The 1,486-nt window shown below is 34.5% G+C and overlaps 1 protein-coding gene across 1 annotated transcript; it reads right to left on the bottom strand.

The window, feature by feature from the left end:
- Positions 1 to 243: 243 nt before the first annotated feature.
- Positions 244 to 1,240, bottom strand: LOC104720425 (agamous-like MADS-box protein AGL92). The gene has a single exon (XM_010438328.2). It carries the CDS (start codon positions 1,230 to 1,232, stop codon positions 258 to 260), a length of 975 nt encoding a protein of 324 aa, XP_010436630.1. The 5' UTR covers positions 1,233 to 1,240; the 3' UTR covers positions 244 to 257.
- Positions 1,241 to 1,486: the final 246 nt, after the last annotated feature.

Raw genomic sequence — 1,486 nt, 5'->3', positions numbered from 1 at the left:
TATGAACGAAACAAAACCTTCTTTTGTAGTACAAGCCCAATACTAGTATTTGTATAATTTAAACTGAAAAAAACAAATACACGAACACAATTTCAAAATAACAAAGAAAAAATATCACAAATTCATAATTGCTAAAAATAAATGGAAAAAAAAATACACTTTAAAAATAAATTCATACCAAACTTAGAACCAAATACCAACTTGTGTTTTTGTTTTTTCACCGAATATAATATCAACTATGATTCAAGAAATGATGATTATAAGCTCAGCCAATCCCTATCGATATCGAGCGACATCAGATTAACATTATCTTCTCTAACGGTTGTTTCACTAAGAGGTGGCTCTTGGCAAGCATTATTATTGGTCGTCATAGTGTTGTTGCCCCTGTAAATTTGTGTGTTAATGTTGTTTTTTTCCTCTTCAATTTCCTGCTCGCGACTCATGAAATCGAAAAGGTATTGTTTTGGTTGATTCATAGCCAATATTGGATTATTGGTCATATTACGATGTTGTAATTGTTGAGAGGCAGACCCAACCAAACCATGAAAACACGTCACAAAGGGATAAATGGGCTCCATCTCCAAACTAGCGTTTCCATTGCTGCTACTTCCTTGGTATGGACAATGACTTACATGTTCAAGTGGTTTGGGATCGAACTCAGTTTTATCATCATCTTGAACACCTCCTACAAAAGAATCATTTGTGGTGATCGTCAGCTGCTTTACTTTCACCTCAGATGGAAGCACCAGTGGATCACGAAGAGGAGAAAACTTCATGAAATTTGACTTCTTCCTACAAAGTAGGATTTTCTCTTTTGAGTAAGATAGTAATGCATAGATCTCAGTCAAGTTAAGATCTTCAATTCCACGACCGTGTTGTAAATGTAACATTAACTCATCAGTGACGTACTCCTTCGTCTTTTTATTACTCTTCATCAATTGTTTATGAACGGCCTCTGTCTTCTTCTTCAGAAATGATTCGACACTCGTCTCTTTATTCTTTTGCTCGAACTTTGGTAAGGCAAAGAAATCGTTTAAGAGGTCACGAGCCCTCTCAGCAGATGGCCACACCACTGGCTCGACTTCGTTAGGGCTGAAAATGATTAGACAAACCCATATATCACACAATATGGATAGCTCTTTCACCTTTCTTAGTAATCCTTCTCTCCTTCTCTTCAAAGTTAATGCTCTTGCCTTGTCATTCTCTACCCATGCAAGTTTTAGCTTTGACATGGTCACTATTTGATTTCAATCTCTCTCTTTTAGAAGTATAATTGTTATTTGATATGTGATGAAAAAACGCGCGAATTGATTTAAATAGACTTGAAATGAAAGAGATAAGATTTTAGAAATTGATACTAGTCAAAGGTGGATGATAAGATTTTTTAGTAAGATGTAAAATTAATTACTATTTACTAAAAAAAAGTGTTGAATGTTTCTTGGGTTGACTAAGGTAAACCAATCTTTTTAATCTAAACTAAATTGAA

The sequence above is a fragment of the Camelina sativa genome, chromosome 10 (genome assembly GCF_030686135.1).
Source record: "Camelina sativa cultivar CO46 ecotype springtype chromosome 10, ASM3068613v1".
Classification (NCBI taxonomy): Eukaryota; Viridiplantae; Streptophyta; class Magnoliopsida; order Brassicales; family Brassicaceae; genus Camelina; species Camelina sativa.
This window is presented reverse-complemented; position numbering and strand designations above follow the sequence as displayed.

Bases quoted from the DNA above. Each gene is read 5' to 3' on its own strand.
- LOC104720425 (XM_010438328.2), bottom strand. From the start codon at position 1,232: ATGTCAAAGCTAAAACTTGCATGGGTAGAGAATGACAAGGCAAGAGCA.